Source organism: Octopus bimaculoides, chromosome 28, assembly GCF_046866305.1.
Source record: "Octopus bimaculoides isolate indiv1 chromosome 28, ASM4686630v1, whole genome shotgun sequence".
NCBI classification, from domain to species: domain Eukaryota; kingdom Metazoa; phylum Mollusca; class Cephalopoda; order Octopoda; family Octopodidae; genus Octopus; species Octopus bimaculoides.
In genome coordinates this window covers 4,513,093-4,528,541 of record NC_142955.1, presented here as the reverse complement: position 1 = coordinate 4,528,541, position 15,449 = coordinate 4,513,093, and the positions used below count along the sequence as shown (strand labels likewise).

Below are 15,449 nucleotides of genomic sequence, written 5' to 3'. Positions count from 1 at the left end.
AACTTGGTCCCTCTCTTCCATCTCTAAAAATAGTGCCAACGCCTGACCATCCAAGTACAATGGTAGAAAGCTTGCCAAGTCGCCTATCCCTTGGAGCTTCGCGACCAGCTTCATCTTTTTTAGCCACGCGACCACGTCCGTGTCGCCGCAAAACGGTTTAATGATATCACTAGAAATCCGGACTACACTCATAATTTTTTTTTTTCTTATGGGCCGAAATAGCTTGTGGTGTGATGGAGGAAAAAGACAACACGAAGCAAAAGGACAGAATGAAACGTTGGACCTTAACTTGTCGACCGCAGCGGAGTACACGATCGCTCTTGATCAAAACACGTCTTTCTCGTAACCTGTCTGTTTTCTCACTAACGCACGTGCTGGCCTTCGACCGCATGTGTCCGACCCTTCCGGTTTGGCTTCACTTCTGTTTGCCTCACCTCTCTCCACCAACAACACACAGCCCATAACACCACAGTTCTGAATTTTGATTTACCATGGGTTGGACACAGAGGCGAAACCAGGTTCTAAAGTTAGGGGAAGCGAGCACAAAAAAAAAGGCGCAGTGACGCATTTCAAACAATTTTAAACTCTACACGAAATATTTCATTAGTTACAAATATACACAATTGGGTATTCTACGTTCATTAATTTCATGTTTCAGTAACAATGTCATTATGTAGGAAACTTACAACTACTGATAAAGACGTGACGTGAAAAAGATGCAAGTCCACGGGATCGTTCAATGTTGAGCTGTTATGACGTCAGGGTTTGTTTTGGTTCTTCAGATGTCAGTGGCCACCAACACATCATAAGAGATTGAGGAGAAAGTTAAAAAAGAAAGGATGTTGGTCAAATAAAGTAATGACTCCAGAAAGTTCTTCCAGGGCCATGCGATTAACAAAATAAATGAATAGATTCGACTTTTATCGCACAAGTGAATGAGAGTTAAAAAAAAAAAGTTATTGAAGAGGCGCCAATTTTGAAAAATGTGCTTGTAGTGGGATGTGATGCCCCCCCCCCATTATCTACGTCACTGGTTGGACACAGTAAAAGAAACAAATCAGTAAAACTGAATGTGTTGCTGAATGTATTAAATTATATAAGGGACTTTTAACTTACAACACCGGTGTCATTCAAGCGCGGGACTATTTTCAACGAAATCGGGTATTTGATATGCTTTTCATTCAACTAATTATAATCGTGTGTAGTAAATACCCTTTGCTAAGGTAAACGTTAATGTTTATGGATAACATAAGGCAACCTACGTGTTTCAGGGTCGGTGTTCGATCACATTCATGGTTGAATATTTCATTTTATCATAAACTTAAGTTACATCTTGAAAGGGCTGTTCCCTGTTTTATAAAAGAAACGGATTTTGTTCACCAACAATTGAGGGAATAGTTGTGACTCATACTGACATTGCACTTGACTTTCAAATCGGGGAAAAAAAAGATTAATATTTGGCGATACTGCACACGTTATTGCACTTTTCTACCATCCATGAACAATTTAATTACAACAATATTTATGTAACTTGGAGAGGTAAGAAACTTGTCGGCAAGAAAAAAAAGAAAAGACATTAATTTTTACTCTTAGACTCGTCTCAGTAAGCGAGTGTAATATCTGATCAGCGGACTTTCGGAATAGCTATCACATCATGAAAAAGGAAAAGAGCATGGAGTTGGGTAGCGGTAGCTGTTTCCATCCGTGAAAGAATTGTTTTGCGCACAAATTTTTCTTTCTTCATTTTTGCCCCATAATTCCGTGCCTTTTTCTGTTACACCTGTCTCACGACATTGGTAAATGACAGCCCATGATGTTCGATACAGAAACTGAACCACAAATAGTTTATATACGCTCATATTTCTTGGCTTTTAAGAATTCTGTGAGTAATTGATATGGAAGACGTTAATCACTTGGACAGTTCTAACGCAACTATTTTCAACAATATAGATACAGTTACACAGACAGACGGAGACGAGAAACCTTTATACTGTGAAACATTTATTCGCCAACGATCATTATACGGAAATATTCCTGAATATAGCTGTGAGATTTGTAGGGAAACTTTCTCTTCAGAACATGAAGTATTTACTCACAAAGAAATACACAATATCGAAAAGCCCTACAAGTGTGAAATATGTGGAAAATATTTTGCCAAAAACCGCGATTTAACAACACACATAAGAATCCACACTGGAGAAAAACCTTATCACTGTGAAATTTGTGGGAAATCGTTCTCTCATAATTCTAGTCTTGTCATTCACATACGAATACATACTGGAGAAAAGCCGTATCCTTGTGAAATCTGTGGTAAATCGTTCGCTGATAATTCTAGTCTCGTAGCTCACCAAAGAGTACACACTGGAGAAAAACTGTTTAATTGTGAAATATGTGAAAAATCATTTGTCTTCAAAAGTGATTTAAACAGACACAAAAGAAAACACACAGGAGAGAAACCCTATCACTGTGAAATCTGTGAGAAATCATTCTCTGATAATTCTAGTCTCTTAGTTCACCGAAGAATCCACACTGGAGAAAAACCATATCATTGTCAAATATGTGGGGTATCTTTCTCTGATAATTCCAGTCTTGTACGTCACCGCAAAATTCACACTGGAGAAAAACAGTTCCACTGTGAAGTATGTGGAAAGTCTTTTGTGTCGAAAAGTGATTTAAACCGACACAAAAGAATCCACACTGGAGAAAAGCCTTATCACTGTGAAATCTGTGGGAAATCTTTCACTCGGAATTCTCATCTTCTTAACCACATACGTAGTCATACAGATGAGAAACCCCTTTCACTGTGAAATGAATAGTTAATTCGTCACTTAGAATTCTACACTAGGTGGGATTCTGGTGTAAGAATCGCATATAACACCAGTCTGGAACTCCTATGTTGCCCAGCATAGCAATCTTCTGGAAACTATTCAGAAACGTGCAACCAAATGGATATCCGCTTCAGGCGTCTACCATACTCTGAATGCCTTGCTTCCTTGGGCAGGACACATTAAAGCTCAGATGTCTGGCAACTGAGTTAGTAGACATCCACAAGATATCCACCATCTTTCCATCAACAACCTTGGGCACCTTTTTGAATTCCATATGTCAAACACTTGTAGACATGCTTGCAAAATCAAAAAACAATACAGCACCCATGACTTTCAGAAACATTTTTCACACTCAGAATTGCTGAAGCATGGAATAAACTATCCGTGTCGGTTGTTAGCTGTTGAGACTACATCCTTCAAAACTCCATGCTTCCTGAAATTTGCTAACAATACACCTAATACCTTTTTTTTTCTTCTTCTTTGTAGTGCACCTGAGCACTGTATACAACAATTTCATTATTATTATTTAACCCCTCAGAACTCTTTCAATTTTTGGAATTTTCAGAAAATTTTTTTGCAAATTTGTGTTCTGCAACAGGAATTCATGGGAAAAAGACTAAATAGTTTTTTAATTCTCCATCCCCAATCTCAAAAGTTCCATTCTTTTTCGTTTCTTTAAAAAACAAATTAGAGTTAAATATACAGCAATTTCAAATAATTTGTTTAAATCCCTATTCCATTAAATATGTTTATGGAGAGAAAAATTATTGAAAAACATCTATACATCTCAGAGTGACAAAGAAACGAGGAAGGCATCAGGTAATTATGATGTGCTGAAAACAACAGCTTAATTGCCCTTAAATCACAAATTTTTTTTCTTTTGCATACTTGTATGAATTCCTTTGTGTAGAACACAAATTCGTAAAAATTTCCAGAAAATTCCAAAATGAATACAAAGGTTATGGGGGTGCTTAAATTAGAATTCTGCCCTAAACATCTGCAGAATTCTTTTGTCTCCCAAGATGCGAAAGGTTACACATTAAGAGAAACACTGACTATGAACAATGAGGAAAATTATTTACACAGACTTTGTTACCTATAATCCTAGTCAAAACTAGAGAAAACCATATCTTTGTGAAAATGTGTGGGAAATAATTTATCATTACTATTTTGTTTTTTTAAGATTAAGCCATATACATGCTGGAGGGAAACTTTGTGAAACCTAAGAAATCCTCTTGCAACTTCAAACTTACAGTCCACTAACAGAGTACACATTGGTGAACAGTTATCACTTGTGAAATATGTAGGTAATAATTATCATTGAATTCTTATGGTGTATCCTACCAAAGTATTCTTGTTTGAGAGAAACCTTTTCTCTAAAATATTTGAATTGTAAACTAGCAGTTGGTAAATGACTAAATACATGACAAAATCTATTGCAAAGTGAAATATCTGGAGAATTATTCAGTGTGAAGAGTAAGTCTTGTAATCTTTGGTTGAATACACACTGGAGTAAAAAAAGAAAAAAAGAAAATGTAATGACAAATGACCAAGACCTTTGGCAATATGTTATGCTTGAGAAGAAGAGCTATCTTGTAGCAGATATTGGTGTCATGCAAATTGACACCTGTGCCAGTGGCACATAAAAGCATCTATTACACTCTTGGAGTGGTTGGTGTTAGGAAGGGCGTCCAGTTATAGAAGCCATGCCAAATCAGACTAAGGTCTGGTGCAGCCCTGGTCAAACCGTCCAACCCATGCTAGCATGGACAACAAATGATGATGAGGAAGAAATATGTTGGTAATCATTCTTTGAGTTGCAGTGTTGTGATCCACAAATACACTCAGGAGAAAGATCTATTCTCTGTTATTTGTCATTAAAATCATGGTCTCATTAATGATGATTTTCAAAATGCAGGAGTAAAATCTTATAGATGTGAGATTTGTGAAAAAATACATTCATATGCCAAATATATATATTTATAATTAGATGTAAAAGTTTTTTTGTTAATATATGTGTTGTTGTTGTTGGCATCCTTTTGTCTCAGGAGACAATGGAGTTGCACATAAACTAATCCAGTCTGGTTTTTACATTTCATGTCCTCTCAAGTTTTGTGCAGGCCTAGGCTAGATGTAAGGAAATCCTGGGTAACCCAATCGTCAGGATTCCTCTCACGACCTTGCTGACATAGTCCAAAGGAGTGCAGAGCATTACGTTTGGCACCAGCTTGGTTTCAAGAGCTGCCGGAAGAGTGTCAAGTCAAACACTAAACCGCCTACGAGGCTCCGCTCCGAATTTCTTTGAAGGTTGTCTCCTTTCTGTAACCCTGGATAGGGGCCCGTACTGGATACTGTCAGCTGGAGCCAGCTGACCCCAGGACTTGTGTCAGGCAGGGTTGTCACTCCCTGAAGTAGTGAAGAAAATCGCTACCCACTACCTAATATATGTATATTATTGTATTATTAATACATAACTGTGTCTAATCAACATCTACTCACTGTCTACCTCATCTGTTATATCATTTTTATGTTAACGTGGTGGCATTGCCTGCATTTTGCAATCAGAACTACTTTGTATGACTACCACTGGTTCAATATCGGACAGTTTCCTAGTATGCCACTTGGGTAATGCTACTGAACTACAATACTCACTTATAACAGTGTGTGTGTATACCTATATCTGAATGCTGGTCAAATGGGCTCCACGTAAGTTGGCGATTTTTGCATATTTGAAAGTTTTCATTGTTGAATATTTTGTGTTTAAAAGTTGTGCAACAACATTCACTTCAAAACTTGATAAATATTTACATAGAATTTCGCCCCTGTGTGGGCGAAATTTCCAAAATTTTGAAGGCTTTTGTAGATTCAATTTAGCCATTTTTCATTTTGAAAATGGTGACTGGAAACCACGTAGCCAGTGTGCAAGTCATGCAGAATGCTAGCGAGGTGCTGAAAACAACAAAAAATTTCCCTAGCGTACTGCTACCATTAGCTGCTGAACCTGTCAGCTTGAACGCTGCTGTTACCACCACCAACAACAACAAAACTAACGCCGCAAGGCCATCCACCTTCACCGCCACCAAAGACATCAGCTCTGCTGTCAACACCAACACCACTACTACAACTACCTTCTCTGCTACCGACACCGACACCACCACCAGTGACAACAAAAACAAATCAAATTTTGCAGAAGCCTTAAAACAAAAAAAGACCATACTACACTTCACAACACAGTAAATAAAACAAACATAGTCCCTCTTAACTCAAGAAGGTTCAAATCTACACCTCAACATCCCACAAAATATAGACATCACACAAAAGAGAACAATTGTGTATAAAATCATAAATGCAAAAACACGCAGACGAGAGCAAGCACCACAGGATGTGATAGTAAAATGTTTGCGTCTGATATGGGCATATAAGAATTATGTGAACTGGTGGAAGAGATATGCCACGATACAAGTTCGCTTCAACAGCAAAGAAAAAGCCAAAGAACACTCAATCTACAGTCTGAGAAACTAATTTTAATTCAGGCGTATCTTGGTCAGCGTGTGACCAAAATCTCAATCAAAAATGTCCCTCTGGAAGTAGAGTCACAATGGTTGTTGTCTGCCATTTGTTACAGCATGGAGGAGAACATAAACATCCTGGAGATTACTGTCTTAGAGCAACAAAATTGATCGGGGAAAATGATTCAGTTGCTGATGTAAATAGATCAGGACTCAATCAATAGCATCCCACCAAATTGAGCTGCCTGACGGCCATAACCTATATGTGGTGATAGAAGGTCGGAGGTCTCGCTGTTACTTGTGTGGCAGCGAAGAGCACCTAAAAACTGATTGCCCAACAGTGAAGAAACAACAAAAACAAGAACAACAACTACAACAGGGAAAAAGTGAAAGGTAAAAAGAACCCTTACTACCCACATGACAAAGGAAACACACCAACCAAACCCACCAACACCAGCAAATGAACATACAACAGCACCTGGAAAAACACCACCAACAAGAACTAAAGAAACAGAAAAACCAAAAGGCAATACAAAAGCTGATTCCCCTTCCCTGACATCGCATATACCTCACACAAACAGTCAACAACCAACAACAACACAAACATGCATAGAAGCTTACAACATGCCCTCTGATTCCTCAGAAATTTCGTCAGAAGACAAAAGCAGTGAGGAATGGCAAATAGCCAGAAAAGGAAGGATCAAGAAAAGAACCAAGCCAAATTCAAACAAAGCAGGGAGATACACAACTCTGGAAAACTTTTCAAGCATCAACACTAGCACACACAACACCAACACCTCAAAAACAAACACACACACAATGCTCACTGCCATCAACACAAAAAAATACAGAGATGATGGAATACATCAGCACAAAAACAAACCTGATACACAAAGACAAAAACAAACAACCACCCATACACAACACCACTAGAACACATTAAAATATTGCACATCACACTAAAATCCATTTACCCTGATGCGATGGGAAGATGCCAGAAGTACTCCTCCCAAAAAATTAATAGTGATCTCTAGGAAAAACCAAAGATGGAGACACAAAAACTTTTGAATGGTAAGTGACTCTCTGTTCCTATCATTAGTGTTTACACACACACACACACATCATTAGGATTATGATCAAGGTTGGCTGTGTGAATGCGTGTGGCTTGGGGTCCCCTTGGAAACAAGGGTATCTCTTAAACGACATAAAGCCACATGAATTAAAATTCATAGCCATAAGTGAGACCAGACTCCTTAATCCACGGGCCCTAAAGTCCATGTTTGGCGGACAGTTTAACATTTATTTTTTCCCCTGTCTGCCGTGAATGGGTGGTAGTGGCACTGAGGTACTTTTTCAGAAGAGTCTGGATCTCGAAGTAAAGACAATATTCATAGACCAGGAGGGTAGACTGGTTGTCCTAGATGTCAACAGCAGCAATGGGTATGCTTTTCAACTTGTATCAGTATGCACTGCCTTTAACAGCTCGGCCGGCTTTCTTTCGACGTCTAGAAGTATTCCTAGGAAAGTCTTGTCCTTTACTTTTAGTGGGGGATTGGAATGCTACCTTGGACATGCATCTAGACTACGTGGGCAGAGATAGGAATAGATGGGGATGCAAATGCCTTAGAGACCTGCTCAGGCGCTTTCAACTGTCTGGCAGGTACTGACTCGACCACCTGAATGTGCCAATGTGGACATGGAGCAACTGCATCGAGTCGTCGAGATAGTATCTAGATAGGATTCTGTGTGGGACAGTAGATAGAAATAGCGTAGGGTGTCCACAATTCCACATAATCAGCTACACGGATCACAAACTTGTGACGTGTACGCTAGACTTAGATAAGAAACATAGGCAGGGTCCCGGTTACTGGAAACTAAACGCGTCTTTCCCATCGAGACCGGATTAGCATGCTAGTAAAGAGGGCTTTGATGGGAGTCATCATCAACAACAAATGGTGGTTTGCCCTCGAGAGCTATAAAAGCAGAAGCGATTAGGTATAGCAAAACACTAGCCATAGATAGAAACAGAGTAGAGGGTGACCTAGTTAAGAAGTTAGAAGAGGTGATAAGAAGCAGCATTGCATCCAACGTTTTGGCAGCGAAGTTGGCCCTCGACCGATGGTCAGGCAATCCAATGCTGCCAACACCTGCTTAAAGGAGGGCTGGGCATGCCATGGTTGTTGATGTGCAGACACGAGCTGAGACTGCGACATCTCTGACGAGGAATACCTGACCTGTCTGTTCAAGACGACTTTCGGGCCGGAACCTATGGACAACTTCCAGAGATCCCTGGCCTGGCAGTGTTATCAAGAAGCGCTACCCATTTAGGATAAGCTCAACAGGCACGGCTTGAGAAACACCAAGCAGACCTGCCCGAAATGTGGTCAGTGCGACGAAACTGTTCTGCATGCACTCGTGTAGTGTCCAACCATTTCCGACCTGTGGACTTATGTCGAACGACTGCTGTCACGTGTGGGACGAGTCAGTTTATCAGCCGAGTCTATCATCAATATTGTCATGCCTCCTTCCCTCAAATGGGAAGGAAGAGCTATTTTCATCGTACTTGTGGCTATGGCGAAAGAATGTGTCTGGTGGATGCATCTGAAAGGATTAGAGACAAACACTTTCCTCTCTGGTCAATCTCTCATCAACTTCTTCAAGTATCAGTTGAAAAGGATGGTGAGAATAGAGAGGCAAGTTTTGTCTAGCGAATGTTTCAACAAAATATGGGTGAATGTAGCAAGGATGGCACGTGTGAATGACGGAGCCACCTTGAGCGTGATCCTATGAACTGGAAAAAAAAAACAAAGGATAAGCAGAGAGTTACCTACTTGTAAATGTGTTATGTGACATTATTGCCCAAGGTTACTGTGGTCTTTTTGTAGGATTTTCTTTCCATGGATAAACCACCCCACTTTTGGGAACTTTTTGTACTATTTCCACTTTTTTGTATATCCCAAACGATTTTGATCCCTTTTGATTGTTGTCCCTATTTTTAATTTCTGTTTGTTTTTGCACCCCCTCAAAAAGAAAAACTCTACATTGTATTTGTCCCCTCTATGTTCAGTCCTGTGTGGCCAATAAAGAAAGTTATCTGTCCGTCTGTCTGATTGGCTGTTGTTTTCGTCTGCATAAGTCTAAACAATTTCTCATATTTATTTATGTTTGTTTATATTGAATTTTTGTCAACAGTTGATTAACAACATCAACTTTCATCTGAGTGAGGCACTCTTATGAAAATCCACCTGCTGCAGTTATATTTTCGCTTTATAAATTTCATTTCAAAATGGATAACTTGGCTGAAGCAGCCAGCGTTCCATCATCTTTCATGGACATTAATTTCCCTGCATTGCCAAATGCTGCAGAGAAGAGAGAAAGCATTGAATCACATTCACACACACACACACACACACACACGGATACAGTTGAACAACAGCATTCCCAGCAAGCAAGTGGGAAGGGAAAGCAAGAAGAATGAACAGATGTCTACTGCCACCAACACCAACATGAACAAACAAAGTAACTTTGCTTTAGTTCTGAGGCAAAGAAAACAAGTTGTTTCATTTACGCCACAGCAGATAATGGAACCAAGACCCCTTTTATCTAAAGAGGGCAATACAATAAAATTAAACACATTTTAGAAAATATTAACAAGAAAACAATTATATACACGACAATAAATTGAAAAACAAGAAAACCCGAAAACATAAATCAACAAACAATTGAAAAATGTTTAAGGTCCATATGGACACATAAAAAATATATCACAAGGGGCAAAAGATTGCCACAGTTGAAGTCAGGTTTAACTCAGAGGAGCAAATCAAGGCCTACTCTACAGAATCACTTGAGTCTGATGAAAGTGTAATGATCCCTATGTATCTAGGTTGTAGGGTCACAAGAATAAAAAGATGTGCCCCCTGAAATTGAAACACAATGGCTGGTGTCAGCCATCTGCTACAATTTTGAGGAAGTTATTAACGTCTTGGAAATTGTTATCCTTGATCAACAGAACATTACGTCCATCATTTATTACTGTCTGACCATTGTGCCTTGTCCCAACCCTACCAACAAATTGGAACGCATACTCTTCTGCTTTTTGTGAAAGGGAAGCATTCCGATGGTAAGGCGATCCATTTGCTGTCAACACCTGCTAAATGGAGGGCTGGGCATGTGGTTGATGATGTGCAGTCGTGCACTGAGATTGTGACATCTCGTCTTATTGACTGAACAGCGGTCTTGGATAAAACAGAGACCAAAGCTGGGCGAATGGCACCACACGTGCCGCCCTATTCTTGAGCAATTCTGTCATCCGGGATCAAACTTGTGCGACTTCAATTCCACAAAGGTGTTTTATAGAGGATTAATGGAGGGGAGGTGCGACGATGTTCTTGGGGAGACCCTGGGCGTCGAGGAGGAATACCTGGCCTGCCTCTTCAGTACCACTTTCAGGCCAGGACCTATGGACAATTTCCTGAGATCCCTGGTCTGGCAGTGCTGTTGGGAAGCGTTGCCACTTCAGGATAAATTCTACAGGCACGGTTCGAGAAACACCGGACTGACTTGCCTGAGATGCGGTCAGAGCAACGAAATCATTCTGCACACACTCGTGCAATGTCCAAACATTTCAGACTTGTGGGCTTATGTCGAATGGCTGCTGTCACATGTGAGATGTATTTGGTTGTTGGCTGAGTCTATAAATATTGCCCTGCCACCTTCCTTTAACCAGGAGGGCAAGGCAGTTTCCATTGTACTGGTGGCTATGGTGAAAGAATGTGCGTGAGGGACTCATGTGAAAAGTTTAGAGACAAACACTTTCCTCTCTGGTCAACCGCTCATCAGCTTTTACAAGTACCACTTGTAAAGGAAGGTGAGAATAGAGAGGAAAGTTTCAATAAAAGGTGGGTGAATGTAGCAAAGATGGTATGTGTAGATGACGAAACCACTTTGAGCATAATCTTGTAAATCCAAAAGAGAGAGTGCTCTGCTCTTGTGTTCTTTCCCTGCCTGAGGTTACCATGGTCTTTTTCATTGGCTTTTCTTTCCATGGATAAACCTAATCTGTATTACATTTTTACTCCCCTTTTGGGAACTCTATTATAAATGGAACATTGTTATTTCGGTATTTACACGTCCCAAACATTTTTGATCCCTATTCATCGTATTTTTTTTTTTTCTTTTTGAAAAGAAAAGTTCTACATTGTATTGTCCCCTCTGTGTTCGGCCCTGTGTGGCTAATAAAGATATTTCTGTCTGTCTGTCTGTATGAAGGGTGAATTTTTGGATTTTAAAATTATATTTTTAAAAATTCTTGTTTGTGGGGAAAAAAATGGCTAGTCATTCTGAGACCAACAACGTCTCAGTAAACAATTTTGATGATGAATTTCCTTTGTTGCCAACAACAACAAGTAAGAAAGAAAGTATCAATTCACTTTCACACACACACACACACACACACAATGACACCAACATTCCTACCAGGTGAGTAGGAAAAGAAAGCAAAGAGAATAAATGCATGTCCAAAACAATGACCGTTGCCACCTCCACCACCACCAACATGAACAGACAAAACAACTTTGCTTCAGTTCTGAGGCAGAGGAAACCTCTCGTATCATTTACTCTGCAAGAATTGATAGAAATCAGATCCATTTTATCTAAGAAGAGTAAAACGATAAAGCTAAATACACCAAAAGATATTTTAGAAAACATTAGCAAAAAAAAAACTACTATATATAAAACAAAAACTCACGAAAAGAAGAGATAAATGAGAAATTCACAAAAGAATCTTAACTGAAATGTTAGGCAAACTGTTTTTATTTATATGTAAATTAAAGTGTTATAGTTATTGAATATTTCTTTTTTTAAATTATATCTACACATAAATTACAGAAACCCAAAGAAAGTAGCTCTCACACCTTCACAAACTAGAGGCAGTTAGAACATTCCAGTAGCTTGGTTTTGGTGACAATATTACTTCATTGACTGGGTAGAATTCTGCAGGTAGGTAGATGCACTGATGTTGTTAGCATTTATTGGTTTATCATCACACTGTTGTCTTTAAAAAAGGCAAGACACACTGGATAATGTAGTGTTAGGTACATTGTATGTATAAGTTTTAGTCAGGGCTGAAACACCTTTGATCACATGCCAGCTCACTCATTGCTAGCCTAAAGCTCTGATTTTAGCTGCTGTTGCTATCAAGTACTGGGATTGACATAATTGACTTTTAGTCATGACTAGCTTAAAAGCTGCACTCCATGTAGACTTTTCAGCCAGCTCCTGCAGAGGGCTAACTGGGCCAGCAGTCCAAAACTACAGAGAGCTAAATAGCATGACTATTAATATGTCTAAAATGACTATATACCCCGGTGGTGTTTGATCACAGCTTAAGGATGGGTGAGAATTAATCTTGTAACACAGTCATTCTATTGTTCCAGTAATGAGTTGAATTCTAACTGTTGGTTAATTTGTCCCAAAGTTCCTATCTCAATGTAAAATTACTGAAGTAAATGTCACTTATCTCTCTTTTGATCTTTGATATCATCTGACAAACGCCAACCAAGATGGCATGAGTCAGCCAAGCTTTACAAGCTAGAAATAGCAACCCAAATGCTTTTAAATTAGATCCTAATGCTGGATGTTCAAGAACCAAATGAAGGGCAGATTTTCAATCTCAGGATCATCCTGATTCTGAAAATGTATAATATGTGTATGTAGAGCAAGTGTAGACTGAGATACAAGGGTTCTGGGCAGACAGAATTTCATGTTTATGTTAGTATGCCTGAAGTCTAATGACTGAAACCATTAGAGCTATAAAGGAATATTAAAAGACTGTTATGATATAATGAAGTTGTCTCTATAGCAATTGTAGTTATGGTTGGACTATGCTTGCTGAGAAGGTCTAATAAGACCAAAGCATGTCTGCTGTTGTCAGTATACGATTACAGTCATATGCCTTACTACATTATATAATTAATAAAAACTTCAGAGTTGTCTCTCTTATTTTTCTTTTCAGTAGCATTAGCCATTAAAATAGTTTCTCAAACAGTGTAAAGCAAGAGACATCTTAGTGCAGCATGTTTTTAAAAATGTAATTTAAGAATTTAGTAAATCTTTTAATTACTTTTATATTTAGTAACTATTTAAGCAATGGGTTTATGAATGATTAATGAGTTGAATGTGATGCTGCTGGAGGAGCAATAACTCCTGAAATAGGCATACACACACCCGTTAGCTATTTTTCCATCTTCGTTGTTTACATTAGATGTGTTCAGATACGAAATGTTGTAACAAATCAGTGCTGATGATGATATCTATAGAAAATCTATAACGATTGATCTTAAGTGATTTAGTAAAGCCATACTAATGTTTGAGTGTCTTGTAAAATGTACTATTCACAAATTTGCTATTCTTTTACTTGTTTAAGTTATTTGATAGTGGCCATGCTGGAGCACTACTTTAAAGGGTTCTTTAGTCGAAGAAATTGACCCCAGGACTTATTCTTTGTAAGCCTAGTACTTATTCTATCGGTCTCTTTTGTCTAACTGCTAAGTTATGGGAACGTAAACACACCAACATCGGTTGCCAAGCAATGGTAGGGGTAGGGGACACAAAGACACAAATATATACACACACACACACATACATATCACGGGCTGCTCTCAGTTTCTATCTACCAGATTCACTCAGAAGGCTTTGTTTGGCCTGAGGCTATAGTACTTGCCCAAGTTAGGACTGAACCTGGAACCGTGTGGTTGGGAAGCAAGCTTCTTATCACAGCCACACCTGCACCTATAAAACATTTGGGGGCTGCTGCTGTCGTATGTGATCTACATGTCATTGTGATTTATAGCAACTTAAATCTAGACTAGCTTGTGACCAACATTCGAAATTTTGTTATAAATTAGCAATTATAATTAGAGATGGATAAATATCTCCATGTTCATCAAGGAGTTCATAGCATCTTAGAAATTCTATTGCAGCTTCTTCATCTCGAATAACCTATGTGTAAAATTCTTTTGCTTTCATCACGGCTTCTTTCAATGGGCTCAGGGCAAAAAGTGTTTAAATCATAAAAGTTTTTTTGGTTTCTATACCAAATCAACTGGAAGTCAAGCAGATAGATGAATTTTAAATGTAGATCACAAGCTATACCGTTTGAACTAATGTAGATCACAAGCTATACCAGAAACATGTATGCAGATCACATACTACACCGGCACCCATTTGGGCTCATCTTTTCATTAATATGATTAATAAAATAGTTTTCTTCTTGGTGTTCTTTTCTAAATTTTTAACCTTAAAACAGTGTGAATTTTTTAAACCTCCATGAGAAGTGCACCAGTAATAGTTTTATCTGATCTCCACTGTGTTACGAAGTAAATAAGATCGAGAACAACACTATGGTAAGTAGACCTGTTAGAAACAGCAGCCAAATCTCCTGTAACGACTCATAAAAACACACGTACATATAAAAGCCAACGAGGAGACATTAACATGGTACGGATCCTATCTGATAAAAATAGCAACCAACTGTCCCACAAACCACACATACTAAATCTTCTAAAACTTAGCATTGACACAAAACTCACCATCAAAAATATAATGTGCTGGAATTCAAAATGTACTTCAGGACAATTTGTTGAGACAAACGTTTCATTTTAAAACTACCGATCTGTCAGCTGATTTGTCATTTCAATTTAAAAGACTTCTCATTAACATCAGATCCAGCTTTGCCACAATTATAAATCTCAATTATTATTATAAAGTGAACATTGTTGATCAAAACCTTGTACACCATCTCTACACATTGTGTAGCTTTATGTTAATATTTCAAGAATTTGAAACCCCAAGTCTCTCTTCATCATAGTACCACAGGCTCCAAACCAACAAAATTGGGCAGAATTCTGGTTTAACTCTTTTGTTATCATATTTCTGTTGAGATGCTCTGTGTTTCTTTCAATTAATTTAAAATATAACAAAGAATTTAATAAAATAACTTAGTTATCATTAAGCTAGTGTTAGGAACATAAATTGTGACTAAGGTTTGGTGGAAAATTGTAATTCAGAACTTTTGTAAATAGACATTTGTACTACAGAGCCAGAGCTGGTTTCA

At 38.5% G+C, this 15,449-nt stretch overlaps 2 protein-coding genes across 2 annotated transcripts in view; both read left to right on the top strand.

Annotated features, from left to right (window-relative positions):
• Positions 1-15,449, top strand: part of LOC106872552 (uncharacterized) — a 34,291-nt gene that overhangs the window by 7,739 nt on the left and 11,103 nt on the right. The gene's annotated exons all lie outside the window — the stretch shown is intronic.
• LOC149130491 (uncharacterized) lies at positions 1,017-9,436 on the top strand. The gene has a single exon (XM_089344256.1). It carries the CDS (start codon positions 1,896-1,898, stop codon positions 2,805-2,807), a length of 912 nt encoding a protein of 303 aa, XP_089200382.1. The 5' UTR covers positions 1,017-1,895; the 3' UTR covers positions 2,808-9,436.